This window comes from Trypanosoma theileri (genome assembly GCF_002087225.1).
Source record: "Trypanosoma theileri isolate Edinburgh chromosome Unknown TM35_Tth_1_V1, whole genome shotgun sequence".
NCBI lineage: Eukaryota > Euglenozoa > Kinetoplastea > Trypanosomatida > Trypanosomatidae > Trypanosoma > Trypanosoma theileri.
The window spans coordinates 1,279,199-1,302,774 of NW_021639843.1; the positions used below are offsets into that span (position 1 = coordinate 1,279,199).

The following is a 23,576-nucleotide window of genomic DNA, read 5'->3' on the forward strand; positions in this document are numbered from 1 at the left end:
CATGACTCTTTCTGGTTTCTTTTCTCTTTTTCTGTTCTGTTTTCTTTTTCTGATATTATTATTATTATTATTATTATTATTATTATTATTATTATTATTATTATTATTATTGTTATTGTTATTATTATTTTGTGGAGTGTGCCAACAGTCTTATTGAGTTGCATTTGTTTTAGTTGGTGTTATGGTTTTTCCAGATGCAAGCACGTAAATGTGTTTCTCTTTTCTTGGGCGTACACCTGCAAGAGTGAGAACAATAAAAATGGAAGAACCGAAAATGGAGGCATACGAAGCAAAAGAAAAGAAAAAAAAAACGTAAGCAAAAATAAACTAAACAATTGTTGAATGGAAAAAAAGGAATGAGTAAATGCATAATTAACTGAGGAAATCAAAAAGAAAAAAAAGGCTAACAAGAGTACGTTGCTCCTGGTATTTCACTCGAGTGAATTTCCAGCGAAAAGCAATAAATCAAAAAGAAAAATGAGGTGTGAAAGGGAAAAGGTGACAAAAAAAAAGGAAGAGAACTGATGTTGTATATATACATATATATATATATATATATATATATATATATTTCTGTGGGGGTGGATGTGTGGAAGGGCAGCGAGAGAGAAAAAGAGAGAGAGATGGGGAACAAAATCAAACCAAAAAAGACGGAATAAGTAAGTGTAGGAGTAAGGAGGAATAAGAGAAAAAAGAAACTGAAGAGTTGTGACACGGGACAAGGCAAATCCTTTTCCTTTAAAAGTGAAGTAAATGCTAGAGAAAATACGAATCATTGAGTATCATGAGAGTTTCCGCTCTGATAGTGGTAATACCAGTAATGGTGAGGTGTTGTGGGTGGTGGTGGTTCTTTCATCACTCTCACGCTCAAGTTTTTTTTTTTTCTCTTTCATCTATGTTCTTTTAAAATTCTGAAAAGAGTGTGCATCCGGATAAGACTAAATAAATGAGAGAATAACTCAATTACGTTCTTTGTTTTATATTTATTTATTTTTTTTTTTTTTTACTACTTGATTTGTTTCTTAAAAAGTGTGCACATTGAAAGGTGTTCAGTAAAGATTTTCTTTTTTTTATTTATTTAAGAATAGCTGTTGCCCCTTCAACGTTCAAAGAATGGCTAGATAAATTTTGGAAGACGTTTTTATTTGTTTGTTTTTGTTATTCGCGATTTTGTACGCGGCAATGAGACCACCTTCTGGGGATATCTTTACAAACATAAGTTTCTCAAAGTCCCTTTTTCTATATTATTGGTGGCCTCTCCTTGAATGGCCTGAATATTGTATTCTTGGACAGTGAAAGCAGTGTGGGTCTTGACAAGATAACACAAGTATGTGGAATAAATTTACAAAATAACGTGCGTCTGTCAAGCCGTAGTTTAAGGTGAGTTAACTCATTCCACTTGAGAATACGATGAGGAGAGTAGAGTCAGAAGGAGAAACGACCCACTAACTAATGTCAGTCTTTCCAGTATATATATATTTACACAAAGGTCACAGTTGGGAGTAAAAACAATATTCTTCATGTTGTCGTTCAGCTAGGGTAATCGCCCAAATCCTCTATGACAATAGCATGCAAAGGAATGTGGGGTGTTTCAGGATAAGCCGATGGAGCTCTAAGATATGAAATAGTCTTTTAGGGTGGTGTGGTTCATTTTTTTTTTTTTTTCTTTAACCATTGAGGTAAAAGTTTCTTTCATAGTGAAGAAAGATTTGAATTTTTTTTATATGTTTCTCTATTGAACTCTGATACTTTTTTCTTTTTCCTTCTTCTTTCTTTTCACATGCATGCGTATAGATAGAGATCGATAGACACAGAGTTACCGTAGGCGCCTCATCTGTAGATGTGGGGTGGTGTGAAGGCGCGGGGGCATCACGGCGACGTGTTCCGCGCGTGGGGCGGCAGTCAACCGCTGGAGCCGCTCCGCCGCCGGTTGTACCGCGAGCCGCGGCCGTGGCACCTCGCGTGGGCCCTCCACCGCCACCGGCACCTCCTCGCCGACCGCCACTGCGCCCGCCTGCTCGCGTGGTGTGCGACGGTCGTGCAGCTCGAGCAGCGGCGCATCCCGCGGCGGCAGGCGTACATGTACACCCAGCAGGCCTTTCAGGTGATGGCCCACAGCCATAAGGTGGGGGCCGAGACATATCAGGAGTTCTTTCGCTTGTGCGCGGTGGGTCGGGACTTGACAACGGCATTTCGATGGCAACAGTATCTGGTGGAGACGGGAGAATTATCCCCACTCTCCCACTACACCTGGCTTCTTCACATTGCCTCACTCTCACCAAGTGATGAAAGTGCAGAAGATATGGCAGAAGCCGTCTGGGAAACCTACTTGGCTAGATATTGTTCACAAGTAAAACATGATATTACTGGGGAAACTAAATTTGCACATTATCAACCTTCAAATGATGATGAAGCAAAACAATTGGAAAAATTATTTAAAGCGTTTAAAGTTTTGCGTCCAAAAATAGTGAATGGTGCAAAACCAGAACTTATGGAATTTATTGATGCTCTTCCTGAAAGTGAAAACTTAGACGTTTGTTGTAGTGCATGGCCGACTGTTAGTCGACATCATACTTTTCCTCACTTAGAGGCAGGAGTTCCTTGGACTTCACCAACAATCTCTCATCCTCATCTTCGGGATTCAATTCTTCATGAAAGTTTTGTTTCAGATTTAAAATCTGCTGCTTTTTCAAATAATGTGAAACGTGTCGTATCACTTATACAAGAGTATCGAGAACGAGTTGCAGAAGAGAAGGAAAAAGCGAGTGCGAGAAAATATTTAGCTGGTGAACGTGATATTTGGCGTGATTTCTCGGATCCTTCTTCATTAGCCTTTCGTACCTCACTTGTAGAGGATGGTGGTGTTACATCTGAGTTATATCATTACTTAATTGTATCTATGTCCGTGAGTCAACCTTCTGTGGCGCTTCGAACACTTCGCCGTATGCAAGAGGCAAATCTACGTGTTCTTGATGTAACAAGGGCAGTTATGATTGTAAGGTGTGAAGGATCACCAAAAGAACAATTACAAATGTTTCAAGAACAATTACAAGAAATTAGAGAACGACAAAAAATTGAGGAAGATTATGATGTTACAAGAGAAGTTGAACTTTACTGGAAATTTTGCTACACCGATTTTTTTTACTATCGTAATGCATTAAATCGTAGAGATTTTTATCGAATGCTTATGGAAGGTCTTGGACCACGAAGAGTACAACAATTCATCTTGGATGCTCAAGTCTATGGTACTTGTTCATTTGAGGATATAACAGTCCTTGATGAAGCTTTTCGAAATACAGCTGCAATGTATTATAGAAATTTTATCGGAAATGAGGTAAATAAGGCATTGGATGAAATCACTAAACATATTCCAAAGCTAGATATTAGCTTGATAGGTTCTATTCAACATTTTAGTGATTACGCACTATCTAGTGGAGATTTTATTGCTACTGATATTTCTACGTTACGTACCAAACTTGTGGGATTTAGTACTATTTGTGTACTTGATTCATCTTTTGTGGAAACAAGTGAATATTTTCTTACTGTGGGAAAGACTATAAACGCTAGTAATAATAATAGTAATAGTGGTGGTGGTTCATCTCTGGTTTTGATCCCTTATTGTTGTTTACAGCAATTGGCAACAACTATTGAAGAGAGTAAAGATTATATTTCTTTTGATCCTGCATTACAAGAAGCTAATAAGTCTGAACCATTTATTGCATCACAGCGTCTTCGAAGTTTATTCGCACTTCTTGGAAATAAAGAAAAGGATGTAAAGACAAGAATTCTTCACTTTACAGAGTCTCTACTTTCTCATGCTATACCAGAAACTACTCTAAAAACGATAAATCTTGATCCTGCTAAATCAGATAATGATCATTTATTATTAGTTGTTGCGATGATTCGTGCAATAGCGGATAAAGATACAAATGTAGTACTTTGTACAGATGATCCAAGTCTTGTGAAACAACTTCAGAGTAGCAAACTTACTTCTTTATTTTCAGGAAAAATATCTGTTATGTCATCTGAACCTCCAAAGAATATAGTACAAAAAGAAGAAAATCTTATAAATGATAATCCTGATATGTGTATTTTAACAGAATTTCAACCAAGGTTACAGTTTTCAAATGCTATTTCCACTCATGTACCCTCAAACATATCTCTGAAACCTTCCCCGATAGAGACATTGACAGAGGATACAGAGGTATTAGGCAGTGCATGGTTAGATATGTTAAATGAAGAAGAAGAAGAAAAAGAAGAAACATTACATTCTTCTCCTACAGAAGGGAATACTTCCACTACCAATACTACTACCAGCAGCAGTACAAATCTCACTTATAACCAGAATAGAGTAAAACATGAAAAGAATTTAGTGCAAACGGTAACGAATAAAGATGAAGAAAAAATTGCCCAAGAATATGAGAAACTTATGAATTTGTATGATTCTGAGCATGCTGTTGCTCCTGTAGGTGTTCTTATGGCTAAAGCCTCATCTTTAGGATCAGTATTTGATCAATTTGACACAATTGGGCCCGACACAGAAATGGATCAAGCCATGTCAGCTCCCGCACCACAGAGAGAAATCGGTCAAGATAAGGAAAAACCGCGTCGACGATCTCCACTGGAAAGGGAAGATCTTCGTAACCGTGGAGCATCTAATAAAGAGCGATTTCGCCTTGCTCGTCGATTAGGCAACATCTCTGGAGGACGTGTTCCTTTTAATCTACGCTATCGTATTCTTGAGGTAGATATTACAGATGAGCGTGGGAAACACTATAAGGAAGCCTATAAGGAGGGATTGGAAAAAAAGCGTGCAAGCTTCAAACGCAAGTTTCAGCGTTCCTATTTGGTTGGTAGTGCTCCAGAGTAATTATAATCTGAGGATATTATTATACGTATGCGGATTAAGTTTAAGACTATAATGGTTGGGGTGGAAGAAGGGAGTTGGAGATTCTCTCTAAAAATAAAAAATAAAAAGGCATCCTTAGATAAGAATTTCCTTTACATTACAGATATCCTTTTATTGTTATTGTTGTTCTTTGTTCGTTGTTCGTTGTTGACTTGGGCAATTAATTTCTTGGTTTTTTTTCGGTATTCAAATTATGTTCTTCCTTTAACGGACTAGTGTTGACACACTTTTGATAGTATATCTATTATTACAAATATATATATGAATATATATATATATATATATATATTTATTTATTTATTTATATATGTATTCAATTCTTTCATGTAACACTAATTTAAAGTTTTTTTTTTTTTTTGTGTTCCTTACTTTCGTTTGTTTTCCTCCCAAATGGAATTGAGAGAAATGCATACTGAAACACTTTCGTATACTGTAGATGCCAAACCGTCTACGTTTGAGTATTACACGGAGCGTTACTATCATCAGTATCTTGTGAAAAACTGTAAAGGTGTGGAAAATAACAACTGTAGATTACTAGTTCATAGCAATGGTCTTTGTATTCTTTGTATTGATGAATCACACGCCGCAGTTCGTTCGTGTCGAGAAAAAAAAGTTACAGCTGAGGAAAATGATTCAGGAGTAAATCTTCATATAGCTTCAGTAACGTTTGGATCAGGTCGTGGTAACTCGAAAATGACCCCAGAAGGTGTTCGAGTAGTTGGAAAACGCAAGAAGAACGCTATTATATGTCAAGAAGATACTAAAGTTTGTGTAGTGACAATGTCAGATGGAACTGTGTATAATATTCCCGCTTGTATAGATGGTTTTGTGTTGGAGCTGAACGCGGCAGTTCAAGAACGACCCTCACTACTTGTAGAAGCACCCGTAACAGAGGGATATATTGCTATTATATCCCCAAACCATTCTAAAGTGAATTACAGCAAATATATAAAGATTTCTACAGCAACCGGAGGAGATATTATGGATGAGGATGAAGAAGATTTGGTGAGAAATGGGACCGATTAAACAAATACAATTATATTTAATCCTTTAAATGACTTTTTCTTTTTCTCTATAATTCTTGTAAATGTGATGTAGTTAAATAATTTATATTGTGTATAAAGAATAATCTACTTAAAAAAAAAAAAAAAAAAACTCTCTTTCCTTATGGATTTCTTTCTTTCTTTTTTCTTTCTGGTACACTAATGAACGCAATGATGACTATGATCCTATCAAAGAATATTCATCAGTGTAAAGAAATTGCAAATAAAAATAACGAACAGGATGAATGAAGCTCAACTGACAATAGCCAAGAGTTACGATGGCCTTATTGATGATTATGTTACAGATATGGATGCTTTGGAACAGGCTCGAGAGGATCTAGGTAATATGAATTGTCAATACAGGTCAAGTAAACTACATCGAACATTAGTAGATTTGCAGGATACTGTAAACAATTCTATTAACACAGATGTGCATGTTGGTACAGTCTGCATACCGGCTGCTGATGCCGTTATAACAGTGGCGGGAATGTCCATTGCGTTGCCTATACCTGCTGAGAAGGTAACTTCACTCTACACTGCACTAAATCCATCTTTAGTCGGTGTAGAGATGCGAGGTGATGTCTTTGATACCAATCTACGTATGTCGCACGAAGCACCTGCAGACTCTATGCAAGTGAGTCATTCTATTTCAACCTTTGATTTTCCTTTTGAATTGGAGGAGATTCACCAAAAGATATGTCCCTCTGCTGTATCTATCCGTGCTGAATTGTATAAATTGGTTATGTACGGAGTGGGTGATTTCTTCGTACCCCATCGTGATTCCATGTCATCTGCTGATATGTTTGGTTCCATATCTATGCAGCTTCCTATTTTGTCTGAATCTGGTACTAGTCAGGAACGTACAGTTTCAAATAGTGTAAAAGATCCTGGACAACTTGTTTTTTATATTGGTCGAGAAACACCAGAATGCAATTGTGAAAGTCTTTCTACATCCTCCATGTATAGTGATTGCTACAATGCAGATGTCCAGTGGGCACATACAGTTGATCTTGGTTCCCTTGAGAGAATTACAACAACAGATGGTAATATTGCTATGTCTTTTGCGGCGTGGACGGGTGATGTTTTACATGAAGTCCGACGTGTTGAAAGTGGATACCGTGCCGTTTTGGTTTATCGACTATACAAACAAGGACATAAAGAATCTTATATTCCTCTTCCTCTACGTCTTTCTGTAGAAGAAAAGATTATGTCTGTGTTCAACACTATGAATAGTGAAGCCCATCATCATTTTCGTTATCTTGGTGTAATACTTCGACATGCTTATGCCCCGGCGGGTCTTCAACCGGAATATCTTAAAGGAATTGATGCTGTAATGTACAGTATTGCTTCAAAAACGAATAAATGTCTTTTATTTAATGCTCATCAAGTGGATGAGGGACCACTTGCAACTCGTTATAATCTACGTAAAGATGCCGTTACATATTTGATGTTTCTCACTACAGAAGTTGTACCGGCAGATGTGGATTTCTCCAGTGATGATGCCCGAGAAAGTATGGCTAAACATTATAAAGTGTTTACCAATACCGCATGGATTCAATTGGGGTTTGGCACTTTAGTGGGCGGAGGCTTCTGCTTTGGTAATGTCACTACAAGTACAGATTGGTGGTATCGTTCTGCCGTTATGATTATTACGCAAGAGCCGAGTCTATGGATGCGTAGACGTCCTTTGTTTCTTATAATGACCAAAGGATCAAGAACCATGCGTCAATTAAATTCACTCTTGGAAGTGATGAAAACGATCGCTTCCTTTCTCTAATTTTTTTTTTTTGTTGTTGTTGTTCACCTGGGGAAAAAAAAAAAAGTACATGGCCAATACGAGAAGATTAAATTAAATCATTTCTTTTTATTACTGATATGATAACGATAATGGTGAAAGAAAAGCTCGTATAATGAATTGCTTTCTTCATATATATATCTTTTTGTTTTTGCTCTGTTTTCGTAGTTGATAAGAGTACAGTTTGGGATTCTTTTTTCTTTGTATTTCTTTCTTTCTGACTCATACTTTTTTTTTTTCAACACGTCTTATTCTATGGGGTTTCTATGTATTGTTTTATTTATGATTTTCTCTTGATTTATACTCTCCGTATATCCATTTCTCTTTCTCTCTCTCTCTCTCTCTCACTCTCTATCTTTGATTTGTTTCCTTGTGGGAGAAGCTATGCTTGAAGGTGTAGAGATGCAAGCAATGTATAGTTCTGCGTCTGAAGAGAGAAGTCCAACGGAGGCTGCGTTGTGTCTGCCGGTTCCAGCCCGGCGGCCTGTGAGTTACGCACAGACGCTGCGGCATTGGCTGAACTGCGATACCGCAAGTGTGAATGAGGCTCGAGTGATTGCTATTGGCTGCACACCAGCCGTGTGGTCCGGGAGTGGGTTTCCCGATAACGCCGTGAATAATAGACGTTATTCACTTCTTACATTTCTTCCACTTTCGTTATTTCATCAGTTTAGAGCTTTCTTTAATATATTTTATCTGTTACTTGCTTTTTCACAGTTGATTCCAGCATTAAAGGTGGGATTTCTCATTACATACTTCTCACCATTAGCACTTGTGGTGTCGCTTTCACTCATAAAAGATGCTGTAGATGATATTAAACGATATAGAAGAGATCGAACAGCAAATGAAGAAAAATTTGAAAAATTACTTCCAGATGGTCGTACAGGCATTATAAGAGCTTCATCTATTCAAGTGGGTGATTTATTAGTTCTTCGACATGGACAACGTATTCCAGCCGATTGTGTTCTTCTTCGTTCATCAGAGAGTAGTGGAACATGTTTTCTTCGAACCGATCAATTAGATGGTGAGACGGATTGGAAACTTAGGTATGCTTTAAAGGCAACACAACCACTTGGTGATGAAGCACTTAGTCAATATCGAGCAAATATACACTGTGAACCTTTACATAAAGATATTTATAAATTTGCAGGATCTTTAGAAACCTCAGGTGGAGAATCTGAAGCTATTTCGCTTGATAACACACTTTGGGCAAGTTGTGTAGTAGCATCAGGTACACTTGTGGCTGTGGTAATTCATACAGGAGTAGATACACGTAGTGCTATGAATTGTAGTAAACCTTCAACCAAAATGGGTCTTATTGAAAGTGAATTAAACTTTATTGGAGCTTTATGCTTTTTATTCCTTGTAATCATATCATTTCTACTAGTTGGACAACAAAGATTTGATGGTCAATGGTTTGTTATGTTTCTACGTTTTTTAATTTTACTTTCTGCTATTATTCCTATTTCTATGCGTGTGAATGTGGATGTTGGACGTATGTGGTACTCTTATGAGATGTATCGTGATAGTAAGATACCTGGTACAGTAGTTCGAAATACAAATATTCCAGAGGAACTTGGTCGTTTACAATATTTATTTACCGATAAAACAGGAACATTAACAAAGAATAAGATGGAGTTTCGTCTATTACAAGTTGCTGCTGATACAATATTAAATGATCGTGAAGTGGATCGTTTTAAAAAGATTATAGCTTCTTTTTTTAATGAAAAATATGAATCTGAAAATAATGATTTGGTAGATAGTGGTAAAGGTAACTATTTATCTCTTCAAAGAAATTTAATGCGAGATATTACATCTGTTGGTGAAGCTCTTTTGGCTTTAGTATTATGTCATAATGTGAGTCCTGTAATGGAAGAGGGAAAATTGGAATATCAAGCCTCATCACCCGATGAAATTGCTTTTGTAAAATTTTGTAGTTTCCTTGGAATTACTCTCATTCATCGAGATGTAAATAGTATGCAATTTACCACACCAGGTGGAAAAACAATAAGTTATGATATTATTAAAGCTTTTCCTTTTACTTCTGAACGAAAATGTATGGGAATTATATTACGTGAATCATCAGAGAGAGATACAGGTATATATAAATATATTATGAAGGGAGCTGATTTTAAAATTGCAACTGTTGTTCGTTCTTCTGATTGGTTACAAGAGAGTTGTCAAGAATTTGCTCAAGTAGGACTTCGAACGTTGGTATTTGCACAGAGAACATTAACAGAGGAACAGTTAGAAATTTTCTTAACTCGATATAATGAAGCCAATATAGATTTGGGTAATACACGAAATGAATCTATAGAAGCAGCAATGAGTCTTATTGAAAAAGATATGAAACTCATTGGAGTTACGGGTGTAGAAGATGAATTGCAAGATGATGTTACCAAATCTCTTGAAACATTAGGAATGGGAGGTATAAAAGTATGGATATTAACAGGAGATAAAATAGAAACAGCTACAACTATTGGTCGTTCAACAAGACTAATTCCACGTAATGGTGTTGTAGAAGTAATGACGACTCGTACATTAGAAGAAACGGAGAAATTCTTAGATACTCTTCAACTTCGTCATACCACCGTATCTAATGATTTATTTTTTGAATCCCCATGGACACTTGTTTTGGATGGTACTTGTTTATCTTTATGTCTAACAGAACCCATCTCAAAACGTTTTGTAGAAGTTTCCAGATCTGCCTATTCTGTTATTTTAGCAAGATGTTCACCTACACAAAAAGCAGATGTTATTCGTATGATAAAAAAATATTCCAATAAAAAAGTTCGTATGGCTGCAATAGGAGATGGAGGAAATGATGTAGCTATGATATTAGCAGCAGATGTTGGGATTGGAGTTGAGGGAGTTGAGGGAAAACAAGCCAGTATGGCTGCAGATTTCTCTATTACGAAGTTCTCACATTGTGTGCGGCTTATTATATGGCATGGGAGAAATTCATATCGCCGTACATGTCGAATGAGTCAATTTATTATGCATAGAGGAATGGTGTATTCAATAGTCCAAGCATTCTTTTCTCTTCTCTTTGCAGGAACGACAATGTCTGTTTTTAATGGTTATCTTCTTATGGGGTATAGTACCGTTTTCACTATGGCACCAGTCTTTGCATTAGTTCTTGATGAAGATATTAAAGAAGAAGATGTGAGTGAGTTTCCTCAATATTATAAAGAGTTATTAAAATCACGTTCTATGAATACACGGTCTTTTTTACAATGGGCATGGATTTCTATTTACCAAGGAGGAGTTATGATGTCTCTTTCACTTCATTTGTTTTCTGGAGAAATGTTTCATATCATTACTATCGCCTATACCTCTTTGCTTTTAACAGAACTTGTTATTGTTGCGAGTACAGCACATCTTAGAATTTTATGGACCCAACGTCGTAATCATTTATATCTTTTTATAGCAGCTGAATGTTTCTCTTTAGCTGCCTACTTTTTTGCAGTTTTATTACTTCCAGAAACGATGGATAAAAGTTTCTTTTTTTCATGGAGTTGTTGGTGGAGAGTTTCAGTTATCTTATTGGCTATTGTAGGTCCTATTTATATCTTGTCGATTTTGAGTAGTTTTGTATTTTTCAATCACAGACATACATATACTTTAGCCTGAGACACAAAAAAAATTATTGTTCCTCTGTTTATATATCTATATATATAAGCACTGTTAAATGTGAGAAAGTTATTTGGGTCAAGTATATTAATATCACTGTCTTCAGTTGTGATAATAGGTGTGTGTGTGTGTGTAGGTAAGAATCCACCTTCTCTCTTCTTTTTTTTTTTGTTATCTTTTTTTCTTTATGGATTTATTTCTTTTTTGTTTTTATTATTATTAACACTAATGTGCTTTTTGGTGTAATTTTGCTATTTTATGTGAGTCTGACCTCCCCCCTAAAGAAGATATTGAAAGACTAATGTTGTGTATAAGATTTTTTTGCTTTTTTTTGCTTTCTTTGATTAATTTCTTTTTTTTTTTTTGTTTTCTTCTATTTTTATAGTAACGGAAAAGGGTGGAATGTGGGCACGTTGGTCTTTTGTGGCTTTCCGCTTTTCCGACAGATTTATCGCATTAGCTCCACGTGGTCTGCAGAACTCGAGACGTTTTCTTCATGCGCAGGAGATCCAACCGGGTGAGATTTCCTTTGTGGAGACCGTATCCAATTTGAACATTTCATTAGATGAACACTCACAACAATCGTCGGGGTTTGAGGGAAGTAGTGCATTACCGCAAAACTTTTTAGAGGCACGTCATGTGGATGCATTTTCACGAGCACGAGTAGTGAATTTCATTAAACGTTTCTCACAAGGAGCAGTTACAAGTAGTAATGATGTATTTCAAACACAGGAAGTAGAGGGAGATGCTGGGGCTTCACTCTATCATTCTCGCGTACGATTACCATTTCAAACTCCAACAGGTGAGGTATGGGCACATGGTCTTGCTTGTAATAGTAAAGATGCGGAATTACTTGCGGCCATGCATGCAGAGTACATTATTGATGAATTTGGTTATCACATTTACACACTTCCCTCTATGCAACGTAAACACGCAGAGGCAGCACGTAAAGCTGGTAGATGGGCACCAATGCCAGATGATGTAGATAGAGGTAAATCAGATATTAAAATTCCTCTTCCCTTACGTCGTGTTGTGGATCGTGATGAAACGGAAGGTGGAAAATGGTTATTGATTGATGTACGTCCAAATCATTATATTTCACCTTTTCATACATTACTTTCTCCTTGTCTTTATGATACCACAGCTGTTCATCGTATTAAATCTCTCTTTGAAGAGCATAATTTTTCCTTTACACATCTCTGTACCTCACAAATGGAAGAACCACTTGAGAAAGGTGGTTTAACCTATTGTGTCGCTACTGTTGTTTTACCTGCAGAACTCACAACATTTACTGAGATTAAAGCACAAGGAAAAGGATTAACTCGTGAAGTAGCAATAACACTTGCTTGTATGCATGCAGAGTTAGTATTAGATGCACATTCTATTTCTTTATTCCCATCTGATCCTACACGACAAAAACAACACGCATTAGCTGCATGGAGTTATGGTCGATCTGCACCACTTCCTGGTGAAGAACATAAAGATCCATCGCATGTAATGTGTCCAATTCCTCTTAAAGAACTATCAGTGAAACGAGAGAATCGAGTTTCATTTATGAGCTATGAAGAAGATCTTGTTAGGCGACACCGTGCACTCACAGAACAGACATGTGAATTTACCGAAACTAATTTTCTAGATCACATGGCTGTAGAACAGTTAAAGATATTTTTTAAAAAAGAAAAAGTACCAAGAACTGATCCCTTCTTTGTTGAAGAAATTCAAGGATACTATAAGGCAACAGTAGTACTTCCACTTCCTGATTTATATGGTATTCGTGGAGGAGTAGGTATCGCTATGAACGCATCTGAAGCCATTATATTAGCTGCCATGCATGCCATTGATGTGATGAATATACTTGGATTTAATATTATAAGCGATAGTGTGGCTCGCAGTGAGTGGATTACCACCCGAAAAGCCCGAGGTGAATCTATACCAGCAGAAACGCAGGATCCTAATCTTACTAGTCCCCCAGGAAGGCGAAGAATTACTACATCATCTAATTCCACATCTTCTACAGTAGATAGTGGTATAAGGAGTAATATTCAGGACGACAAGAAGGATGAAAACAAATGTGATGATAAAACGCAAGAAGAGCCTAAAACAGTAGAGACTCCCAAAAGGCGTGTAGTAAAAAGGGCTAGAGTTGCAACTTCTGTAGAAGAAAATAGTAGTAATACTACTGCTTCAAAAGAGGCAGTTCCAGATACAGATTACCTTAAGATACGAGAGACAATCCCTAAAGAGTTGTGGGAACTTAAACCTGATAGTCCTGATGGTTATATTATGGTATCACCTACAGATCCTGAGATATGTACTCAATATGAATATGCATTATATTCTCCTCGTCAAATTGATTCAGGTGCAAAAACACGTATTAGAGGATATCTTTCATCCATGGGTAGACGAGCAGAAGAAGTTTTCTATGTTCAACGAATTGAAGCCGAAGATAATGGAGGACAACAAATTTGTCGTTGTGCTTTAAATCTTCCTGTACCACGTCGATTCGGAGATCGAATAGCCCTTGGTGAAGCTGTAGATCCAAAAGATGCCGAAAGTCTTGCAGCTATGCATGCTGAACTTATTCTTGATACTCTTGGTGTCCCACTTTATGCAGATGTTATACTACAACGTCGACATGTTGATTTATGCACAAAAAGTGGAAGATATGCACCCTTAATGGGTGTAAAAGGAGGTAATAATAATAATAATAATAATAATAATAATAATAATAATAATAATAATATTCCATCTGATACCCCTTCACCACCACCTCTTCGTCGTGAAGTAGTAGGTTCTATTCATTGGGAAAATAAAATGAAAAAGAAACGTAGTCCTATTATAGTTACTAAAAAAGATACTACAAATGCTACACAAAATATAATTAATAATACTTGTGAAGAATCAGAATCTGTACCTAGTCCTGAAGAAAGACGTGATTATACCTTTGTTCAGGAGAAAGAATTAGATATTGTTTGTCGTGCACGTGTACAGTATTATTTACGTCGAAAAGGTATTAATAAACTAGAAGCTGAATTTCGTATGGAGTTAAGAGGACTTGGAAATGTATTACATGTAGCAGAGCTTACAGTTCCTGTTCCAGAGACATTTGGAAAACGTGTAGCTCATGGTTCTGCATTAACTAAACGTGATGCTGAAATACTCTGTTGGATGCATGCGGAACGAATAATAGATGCATTAGGTTTGTGTATGTTTGATAATCTTCCTAAACTTCAGATGAGACATGCACAACGTGTACAAAGTCTTGGACGTTGGGCACCGCTTGTAGGTGAAAATGCCATAAAACCACCAGATACTTCTTCACCACTTCCTTTAACACTTGGAACTGCTCCAGAAAAACCACCATTTCCAATTTTACCATCAAATTTATTACAACATTGGACACAATATGTGGAAGAATGTCAACGATATATTGAAGTAAACACTATGCGAGAGCATAATATATTTTATGAAATGGAAAAAAGTCCTCGAACTTGTGATGAACTTTATGATGCTGCCTTGGAAGAATCTGAGTCTGTCCCTATTGATGCGGAGGCAAAGAATACCCTTCAACGGTATTGTACAGTTGCCAATGTCACGTATCCTGCGTTTTGGCGATCCCGCATGGTTGGACCTGTTTCTCGCCGTGTGTGCCTCACCACGGTGGAGGTGCCCGGCCACGAGCACGTGATGGCCTCTGGTGTGGCGCTCAACAAGGACGCCTCGCAGCGGCGGGCGGCGATGCACGTCTTGTCGCTGCTGAAGCGCATTGAGCCGGACTTTGCGGAGATTGAAAAGAAACTGAAGGCGGAGGTGTCGGAGCGGCTCACGCTGCTGGACCCGCTGCAGCTCCTCAGCGACGAGGCGACGACGGCGGCGTCCCCCAAGCGGCCCGGACGCTCCCCGCGGCGCCCCGTCGGCAATTGGGACCCCGTCGCGAAGGACTTCTCGCACGACGGCAAAGTCCGCATCATTGAACTCTTCACTGTCTGTTTTGGCCTCCCGCCGCCCGTCGTTGGGCACCGCAGCCGCCGCGAGGGGCCGTTCGTCCGGCACGCGACTACCGTCGAAGTCGTCGACGAGGACGGCCGCCGGTGGGTCGGCGAGGGCCGCGAGGCGGGGCCGCGATTTAACGAACCAGCTGCCTACGATCATCTCTTTTCTCAACTCTCACGGGGTGTGGCAGGGTTTCAGGCACTCATGGATCTCATTCGAACACACAGATACTTGGATCCGGAGCACATCGCTAATGTCGCTCTCACAGATGCACAAAAAGAGCGTATTCAACGTGTTGTACAAAGTCTACCAGATGTGGAGGAAGAAGAGGAAGTGGCTCAACCACAGCGATGGAAGGAGGCAGAAGGTGAATTATCTGGTTTATTAGCTCGTGTAGCTTTAGATACCTCTCAGAGGATGCAAGAATCACAGTTTCTTATAGATAAATTACAGAAGAAATTAACAAGTGAAGAGTATCAATTGAAGTATGCTGCTCAGAGGCAACGGTTAAGTATACATGGTAAACGAGAAGAAATTTTAAGTGCCATTGAAAATAGTCAAATTGTTATTATTTGTGGTACAACAGGTTGTGGTAAAACGACACAAGTACCACAATATATTTTGGATAATATGACTGAAAAAGGTAAAGGAGGTGATTGTTCTATTGTTATTACACAACCTAGAAGATTAAGTGCAGTTTCTATTTCTCAACGTGTAGCTACTGAACGATTAGAAAGTATAGGTGAAACATGTGGTTATTCTATTCGTTTAGATAGTAAACCAGGACGTAATATTAATTTTTGTACTTCAGGTATTTTACTTCGTTTACTACATAGTACTCCTTCCTTAAATGGAATTAATTATCTTATTATTGATGAAATACATGAACGTGATATTAATTCAGATTTTTTGCTTATACTTTTACGTCAACTTTTACGTCGTCGAAAAGATCTTCATGTTATTTTAATGAGTGCAACATTACAAGCTGAACAATTTGGAAAATATTTTAATAATGCACCTATTATTAATGTAGAAGGTTATGTACATCCTGTACAAGAATTATTTGTAGAGGATTTAGTCCCTATTGCTGCTGAACAAAATGTTATGCCACCTTTACTAAAAGAAGCTGCATCTGTACTTGAAAAGGAAGAAGCAAATGGTATTTCAAGAAACATTGAAAATTTAAGTTTAACTCCTACTGCGAAATATGGTTTTCTAGAAGCTACTTCTGAAATTGATTATATTACTATTCAATTCGCCATTGATCATGCTGTACGTTCACTTGATTTAACAGATTCTTCCGTTTTAGTATTTCTTCCAGGATGGGATGAAATTACAAAAGCGAAAGAAATTCTTGAACGTAATACAAAGTTTTATATTATTTGTTTACATTCTTCTGTAGGTGCAGAAGAACAAATGCGATGTTTTTTACCTGCCCCAGAAGGAAAAGTAAAGTTAATTCTTTCTACAAATATTGCTGAAAGTGGTGTAACTATTGATGATGTTGCTGCTGTTATAGATGTTGGTAGAGCAAAGGAAAAATCATACGTTATGCGAAAAGGAACTACATCTGTTGGTAGAAATGAAATGGGATCTATGTCTCAGTTAGTAACCGTATATGCTAGTCGTGCTAATTGTGTACAACGACGTGGTCGTGCTGGGCGTACTCGTCCTGGTATGTGTATACGTCTTTATTCGAGAAAACACTTTCAAACTGTACATGATTTTCAAACTCCTGAAATGCTTCGTACACATCTTGATGCTCTCTGTTTACATATCCTCGCACTTGACTTGGGAGACCCGGCGGAATTCCTGCAAGAAGCTATTGAACCTCCCTCTGCAGATAATATTGAAGCCGCAATGATGAGACTTCAGGAACTTGGAGCCACAACATCAAGACGACAGTTAACTCCACTTGGATTACGACTTTCACGACTTCCTGTTGCTCCCAAGGTAGGGAAAATGATTATTATGGGAGCTTTATTAAAATGTTTAGACTCTGCGTTAACGATTGCTGCTGTAACTGATACGGATGTTTTTATAAGTGCACGTGAACATCGTGATGCTGTTCGTCTACATAAGGAAGATCTATCTTTCAATACCCAATCAGATGTTATTGCTTCTGTTAATGCATTTAATTTTTGGGTAATTGCACATTATGAAAAAACACCAGCAGAAGTTGTATATGATCTTCAGGAACGAATGCTTAGTGTTCCTCAACTTCTTACTGTATCCAAGTATAAAAAACAATTTTTTGATATTCTTGCAGGAAGTGGATTTTTAGGACCTGATATAAATATAAGGAGGACTAGGGATGATTCTCGAGCTGATATTTTTGTAGAAAACTCGGAGTGCTCTGATGATGCTCAAAATGTTGGTTTAGTGAAATGTGTAGTTGCATCTGGTTTATTCCCAAATGTTGTAATGAATCGAGGGAAACGAATGATGAGAAATAAACTTGCAGATCGTTTAGCACCATCTACAGCATCTGTAGTACATCGTACTTCTCAAGATGATATTACACAACCTTTTTTTGTATATGATGAATTAGCCAAATCTAATGAATCTGAACGTTTACATGTACGTGGACTCACAAATGTCCCATTGTGGACTATTCTTCTTATGGGTACAAGTAGTATGCCAGTTTCCTACCGTGATGATTTGAATCTTGCTGTAGTAGATGAGTGGATTATGTTCCGCGCTACATTTGGGACACTTGAACTTATTCGAAAGTTTAGACGATCTCTTAACGTATGTCTTAGTCGTAAATTTACGGATCCAAATAACAAGGAAAATAATGAAATACTGGAAGAGTTACGACTTATCATTAAGGAGCTTGTAAGTACACCGTTTAAACCAAACGATCTATCCGATAAAGTATGGGAAGAGAAGGGAATTATTCTTGAACCACGTAAACAAACAAAAAAGGAAACTTTACCATTACAACAGGATGAATCGTCAGCAACCACAATAAGAAAAGAAGAAGAAGAAGAAAAGGAAAAGGAAATGATGACCTCAAGTGAGTAACACTCATAATTGAGGGAGAATTCTTTTTTTTTGTGTGTGTGTGTTGCTGTTTGTTTTGTTTTCCTTTCCGCTTGTTATTCTGTGATTCATATTTTTTTTTTTTTTTTACTATTTTGTAAAACTTTGCCCCCTTTTTCTTTTTGGTCAGAGTTATCAGAAATACGAGTTTAAAAAAAAAAAAAAAGGGTGGGGGGAAAGGATGTATGCAGAAGAGGAGATTTTGTTTATTCAATCGGATATTTTACGTATTAACTATTGCTCCAAGTCTTGAGCTTACTGAGGAAGAAGAAAAAAGAAGAAAGAGATACACAAAAGACATATGGGGCGTATCACAGATTAGCTGTTTATTAAGAGGAAAGAACACATTAACATTTATCTTTTTTTTTTGTTGTTGTTCGTTTTACTCACATTCTTTCTTTCTTTTACTTTTTTTTTTCTACTTGATCATTGTTGTTGTTGTTGTTTTTATTATTATTTTTTATGGATCTCTTTTTTCTATATATACATATATTTTTTCCCCCTTTGTTTTCTTTCTTTCCTGTTAACAGTCTGGATATCAGTAACTTCACTATTATAGTTATTTCTTAGGCCATGGAAAGTGTCACTCCCAACAACAACACTTCTACTGCTGCTGCTGCTGCTAATACTACCACTACTACTACCACTGCTAGCGGTACAACTACTACTCCCCCTATAACTTCTGCTTCTGGTACTTCTACTACCTCTCTTGCTGCTGCTGCTGATAGTGAATTCTATCTTGGAAGTATATTTCATTCACTAGAGCATTTACCTCAATGGTATCAGCTTGTATCCCTCTTTAGTGTGTTTTGTCTTTTTCCTCTTCGTGAAATTGCCGTTGTTGGATGGCTTGCCGCGTCTCTTCATAATTCTTTTGGAACAGAAATGGCGTGGCCAGAAGAGTATCAATTGTTATTGGAACAAATGTCATTTAATGAACGACTCTGTTTTACACTTTATGGAGTGGCATTATCACTATTGGCATTCCTTGCGTATAGAGTATTTGCCTCTGATGTTCTCTACATTGGATTGCGTGAATCTGGTTTAACTGGAAAACGTAAATGGTGGTTAGCCGCTTTTGTCTGTGCTTTGCTTGGATGTGAAGGGATGGTGATATTAAAGGAAGAAGTATCAAGTACTTTATCTAATAAAAGGTCATTAGCTCATCTCGCTTTGGTAGGTTTTGATGGTATTGAAAAATCAAGATTTGATCTTCGTTTGGCAAACAGTAATCCTCACTTTATTATACAAATAGAAGTTTTAAAATCTCTTTTAATAGCTTTTTTAGAGCATGTAGGTCCTGCTGTAATTCTTTCTTGTTGTTACCGTCTTCTTAGAGATGTTCCTAGAAAAGCTACTGCAGCATTACGTTGGTATATTGTTACACTTATGTTATCACGTTCATTAATAACATTATTTGCAATGTATCGTAATGATGATTGGGATAGAAAAAGTGCATGGCTTTTATTTGCATCATCCTTATGTTTTCTTGGAATGGTAAATTATGCTTTTGGTCCTACTAAACGTGGTGGATGGACAGCTGCTACATCTGTAGTATCTTCTATTTATCAAACTATTCAAGGAATTGTTAAGTGTACCGCACTTTTTTTCGTTATTTATTTATCTGTACTAGCATTGGTGGTTAGTGTTCATGTTGTAGAATTACTTCTTATTTGGCTTATTTTCTTTTTAACGACAGTGTGGGTACCTGCTATTATTGACTCCTGTTCAACCGATTATATGGTCTGTGTATGTACAGCTATTTGTTTTGTAGCTCGTGAGATGAATTATCTAACAGATTGGGGATCCTTTCGTCTTTGGGGATTTTTATGTCTATGGTGGTTAAATGTATGTTTATTCTACAACTTAACTACTAATGCCTGTCATTCCCGTTATGGTGGTATTATCTCTTTATCTGTTTTATTTACATTATTTTGGCGTTTATCACAATTAGGAGAACGAACAGGTGATTTTGTTTCTTTTCTGGAACATGTGGCTTCAGTTTCACGCGATTTAGTTGAGGGAACTGTTCCTATTGAGGGTAGTATGTTGACTGGTGGTACTGTAGCGACTCCAAAGTTTTATTCTTTATTTCAAGCGGGGCTTCTTCTCTGTGGGATTCTTGTGGGTTGTGTGGCTCTATTGAGTATCTTTGAAACCCCAGATATTCGAAATCGATTACTTAGTCAAAACATTTTGATAGTAACACCTGGAGTACTTTTTCGAAAATTAGTAAAAACTCTTATACTTGCAGTTTGTTTCCTTATCTTTATGGTGACAGCACTTTTATTGTATAACTTTTTACCGCATCTCGCCAGGTTTGCTCCTGAATTTGCAACACTTTCTGTGGCTGTAGGTCTTGCGTGTATTATACTTGGAACTCTTATGGATATGCAGGAGTTTTTCTATATTGTCTTTATGCGGTTGATAGGAGTGATGGAGCCACCGGAGACCAATGATGATGATAAGGAAGGGGATCAAAATCCTTTTGTAATGGGAGGAACATCTACTTCTTGGATGAGACGGCAAACAGGAGTTATTCGGTAGTAGTAGTTGTTGTTGTTGTTGTTTTTGCGTTTTTTTTGTAATTTTTTTTTTTTAATTTCAAAAAAGAAGAAAAAAAGATACGTATATATATATATATATATATATATATAGTTGTTGTTGCTATTTCCTTAATATTTTTTTTTTTATTTTGATTTTCTTGTCCTTTTGGGTGTAGTCATGAGAGATAATGGGGAGACTCAAGCTCTCTCAAAGGAAGGACCCATCGTGGAGTATATGCGCTCGAGAGAAATATATCGAAGTGGTTCAATCGCTATACTAGTTGATGCATTTCGTCATATACGTACTTACATAAAATCTTGTTCTGGAATAAAGGAGAATGATAATAATAATAATGATAATAATGAAACTAATGATTGTATGAAGACTATGAATGGGTTTCGTGTATTATTTTTTCTCTCGCATTTTCATTCTGATCACTACAATGGTATTACCAATAGTTGGCGTCATGGAATAATTTACGCTAGTCGTTCGACAGCCAATATTCTATGTTGGAAACTTGGAGTTGAGGAATCTTATGTGAGGCGAATGGAATTTTTTGTAGAGTATGTTTTTTCATTGACAAATGGTGAACTCTTGTATGAATATACAGAAAATGATAGAAGTATGAATTGTAGTCATGATTATTTTTCAGTTCGATTAATTCCAGCCAATCATTGTCCAGGAGCTGTGATGTTTCTCTTTTATTCTCCTATCTTTGGAACCATTCTTCACACAGGTGACTTTCGGTTTAATGGAGGACATTCAAATTCCCTCTACTCCACACTATCACGTCCACAGTGGGAGTTCAACATGGCGGATGATCCCGTATTGAAGTGTATTACGGGAAATGTGAATACACTTTATCTTGATAACACTTACTGTGATCCACGCTTTGAATTCCCCACACATACAGAAGTCTTGAGAGAAGTTAATCAGACATTATTACACGTTTTTTCGGAGCGTGCATTGGCTCTACAACGTGATAATAATAATAATAATCATCATCATCATCGTAATGGTGATTGTAAGAGTGAAAAAGATAAAGATGAGAAAAGAGGAAAAAAAGTTTCGGTAGCGGTTTTAATAGGAACATACTTTATTGGAAAAGAACGTATTGCACTTTCTATTCAAGAAACTTTCCTGCCGTTTCCCAATAGAAATGAGGAGGAAGAGGAAGAGGAACAACAAGTCAAGTTTATTCCAACATATGTGTCTCCTGAAAAGTATAGATCTCTACAAGAATTAGATTATTATCCAAACCGTTTTATTCCTTTTTCACAAAGTAATGGAGATATCTCTTCTGGTTTTAATAAACATGAAGTTCAACTACCAGAAAACATATTAGGCTCTTCTTCTCCTTCTGCAGCATCATCATCTTCATTATCATCAAGAGTAGTAAGGAGTCTTTTTCCTGTAGACTCATTGGGTTTAGCTGAAGAGTCCTGTGAAGAAACACGGTACTTTCTCACACCCATACTTATTCCTCTTTCTTCTTTGGATTTCCCTTCTCTCTCTGCAGTATGTGGAAAACAAGTTAAACGACAACGCAGCGATATCACCACAGCTGTTAATGGTATAGAAGATAGTGATAAGCGTTTGGTATCCTATCAAGAAATGCTTCCACTTTGGGATAATGAAATGCTTGATTTAAAACAGTTTGATGGTGTTCTTTGTGTGATACCAACAGGGTGGACAAAAAAAATAAAAAAATATCAAATGAACAGTTATATTACATTACTTCATGTACCATATAGTGAGCATAGTAGTTTTTCTGAACTTCTAGACTTTGTACAATTTATAAATCCGGAACGTATCGTACCTACGGTTTCACCAGAACTTTTTAAACGGCATGAAGTGTTATTTGCAGAGAAGGCTCCTCGTTTACGCCAACAGTACTCTAATACACAACCCCTCTCTCGTTTCTTTAGTTCCAAGTCAATCCATAAAGTGGAAGAAGCACTCAGAATAACGACCGAGTGTACAAAAATAATCTCTTCACAATTGCAGAAACAGCGAAATCCATTTGCTCCTACTAATACACTTGCAGAAACAAACACTATTAATGAAGAAGAGAATAGTTGTAACTTGGAGTTCCGCTCTGTTTCAACAGATATTATGGTTAACAAAAGGGAAGGTGATAAATATTCCAGTTCACAAAGTTTAGTTAAGCATGAGTTATACTCTACTATTATTGAAGAAACAAATATCTCTACCTATGATGAGGAGGTTAATTCTGTGAACGAGAGGAAGGAGTTAAAGTCATCATTGAATGATCAGAAGGCGGTAAAAGCGCAGTCAACTCTTCTTTCTTGGTCTTCTTCATCTGTTGATGTTGATAACGATGATTGTGTTTGTGTGGGAATTAATCCCTCTATTATTGATATTAGTGACTCTTCTGATTAATATGTTTCGTATTAATATTTAACGTATATTATTTTATTCTATACAATAATAGTGACGTTTTTTTCTTGTTGTTGTTACCATCATTGGAATGTGTTTATCCATTTTTTTTTTTGTTTTTTTTTCCAGTATTAGTGTTTCATCTATTCTTTTTTTTTTGTATTCTTTTTCTTCTTCTTCGATTTTTGCAGACACAGTGCCAAAGAGTAGT

At 37.0% G+C, this 23,576-nt stretch overlaps 7 protein-coding genes across 7 annotated transcripts; all 7 read left to right on the plus strand.

Moving 5' to 3' along the window:
• Positions 1-1,840: 1,840 nt before the first annotated feature.
• Positions 1,841-4,870, plus strand: TM35_000015970 (uncharacterized protein; the record flags this gene model as incomplete). Its single annotated transcript, XM_029021278.1, has 1 exon — positions 1,841-4,870. The coding sequence occupies one exon, from the start codon at positions 1,841-1,843 to the stop codon at positions 4,868-4,870; it is 3,030 nt and encodes a 1,009-aa protein (XP_028887786.1).
• Positions 4,871-5,299: 429 nt separating this feature from the next.
• Positions 5,300-5,935, plus strand: TM35_000015980 (uncharacterized protein; the record flags this gene model as incomplete). The annotated part of the gene is made up of 1 exon (XM_029021279.1): positions 5,300-5,935. The coding sequence occupies one exon, from the start codon at positions 5,300-5,302 to the stop codon at positions 5,933-5,935; it is 636 nt and encodes a 211-aa protein (XP_028887787.1).
• A 258-nt stretch (positions 5,936-6,193) lies between these two features.
• Positions 6,194-7,729, plus strand: TM35_000015990 (uncharacterized protein; the record flags this gene model as incomplete). Its single annotated transcript, XM_029021280.1, has 1 exon — positions 6,194-7,729. One exon carries the CDS (start codon positions 6,194-6,196, stop codon positions 7,727-7,729), a length of 1,536 nt encoding a protein of 511 aa, XP_028887788.1.
• Positions 7,730-8,131: 402 nt separating this feature from the next.
• Positions 8,132-11,380, plus strand: TM35_000016000 (phospholipid-translocating ATPase; the record flags this gene model as incomplete). Its single annotated transcript, XM_029021281.1, has 1 exon — positions 8,132-11,380. The coding sequence occupies one exon, from the start codon at positions 8,132-8,134 to the stop codon at positions 11,378-11,380; it is 3,249 nt and encodes a 1,082-aa protein (XP_028887789.1).
• Positions 11,381-11,782: 402 nt separating this feature from the next.
• Positions 11,783-18,400, plus strand: TM35_000016010 (putative RNA editing associated helicase 2; the record flags this gene model as incomplete). Its single annotated transcript, XM_029021282.1, has 1 exon — positions 11,783-18,400. The coding sequence occupies one exon, from the start codon at positions 11,783-11,785 to the stop codon at positions 18,398-18,400; it is 6,618 nt and encodes a 2,205-aa protein (XP_028887790.1).
• Positions 18,401-18,991: 591 nt separating this feature from the next.
• Positions 18,992-20,965, plus strand: TM35_000016020 (uncharacterized protein; the record flags this gene model as incomplete). Its single annotated transcript, XM_029021283.1, has 1 exon — positions 18,992-20,965. One exon carries the CDS (start codon positions 18,992-18,994, stop codon positions 20,963-20,965), a length of 1,974 nt encoding a protein of 657 aa, XP_028887791.1.
• A 177-nt stretch (positions 20,966-21,142) lies between these two features.
• TM35_000016030 (DNA cross-link repair 1A protein) lies at positions 21,143-23,368 on the plus strand (the record flags this gene model as incomplete). The annotated part of the gene is made up of 1 exon (XM_029021284.1): positions 21,143-23,368. The coding sequence occupies one exon, from the start codon at positions 21,143-21,145 to the stop codon at positions 23,366-23,368; it is 2,226 nt and encodes a 741-aa protein (XP_028887792.1).
• Positions 23,369-23,576: the final 208 nt, after the last annotated feature.